This window comes from Vespula pensylvanica, chromosome 25, assembly GCF_014466175.1.
Source record: "Vespula pensylvanica isolate Volc-1 chromosome 25, ASM1446617v1, whole genome shotgun sequence".
NCBI classification, from domain to species: Eukaryota; Metazoa; Arthropoda; class Insecta; order Hymenoptera; family Vespidae; genus Vespula; species Vespula pensylvanica.
The window spans coordinates 2,052,173-2,053,342 of record NC_057709.1 but is presented as its reverse complement, the minus strand read 5'-3'; the positions used below and the strand labels follow the sequence as shown (position 1 = coordinate 2,053,342).

Here is a 1,170-nt window from a genome sequence, read left to right as displayed (position 1 = left end):
TCGATTCAGTTGCCGGTAAGTTATACCACTCGTAATTGTAAATGGCGTTACCAAATTTCGTACTCTAATGGAATAGAATAAATGAAATTAATCGGGTAATTAATATTCCATTCATACAACAAATTATTAACGTTTTATTTACTTCCTGTATAAAACATTCACCGATGAAACAGTAAATAAAAAGTGTCGATAGCACACAAGAGACATACAAAAAGAATAAAATCAATGTTATATTATCAGCCATTTCTTTAGTCTAAAAGTAAAAAAAAATTATAGCATCGATTAGATGTTACGATATAAATTAAGGATGTACATGTTTTCTTTTCGTATATAAAATGGAATCAATTTCTTTCTTACTTTTTCTCAATGCAGATAATTATGAAGAAAATCTATATAAAATGGCAGAGTTATAGGGATAATACAGGATTTCTATTGCAGAAAAAAAAATTGATAAAAATTATCACATACTAAAAATGTAACGTGGAACATAAAATTTACAATAAATTAACAAAATGTTGGTCGGTAAAATAGAAGTAGATGCAATAACAACTCATTTGATGAACATTTTACATTTTAGTTTCACAAATAAGCATTCTATACATAATTACTATTTATATGATCCAGAATCATGATGTAATTGCTAACGAGCGAATGTTAAATATTGAATAAAACACTTTTGATCATAAATCTAAAATTTTGCCGAAGAACATTTCGTAGAAATTAAAGGAAATTAATGAGAATCCAAATAAAGTTATTTTATTACTACGTCGATTTTGCGGATTTACGGAAAATACCAACGTATGTTTTGATCATTTTACATTGAGACTTTGACTCGTTAAACTATTAACGACAAATTCGAGATGGTAAAAATACTATTGAACATCCCTGTTTCTTAATCAAGGAATGACATTAATCTTCATAATAATGCCATCATTATCTATGGAAATTTATCCACTCGTTTATCAGTTTGCCATGGAAGTAGATGATCCTCGCATAACTATTGTTTGTTGATCTTTAAAACGTTAGAAGAGAGGCTTGCTGATTTTATAAACGCGAACATTAATATCAATTAAATTTTCTTTCTATATTTGAAGGTTCCTTAGATGGTATCTGAAATCGATTATTGATTACTAGTATACATAGATAATCGTTATCTGTTTGTAAATGCAA

At 27.5% G+C, this 1,170-nt stretch overlaps 1 protein-coding gene across 1 annotated transcript in view; it reads right to left on the bottom strand.

The window, feature by feature from the left end:
• Positions 1-44: 44 nt before the first annotated feature.
• The window catches only part of LOC122637219 (putative odorant receptor 92a), a 6,434-nt gene continuing 5,308 nt past the window's right edge, over positions 45-1,170 (bottom strand). The window contains exon 5 of the mRNA XM_043829222.1: positions 45-253. Coding sequence (XP_043685157.1) covers positions 65-253 — 189 coding nt within the window. The 3' untranslated portion in view covers positions 45-64. The remainder of the gene's footprint in view (positions 254-1,170) is intronic.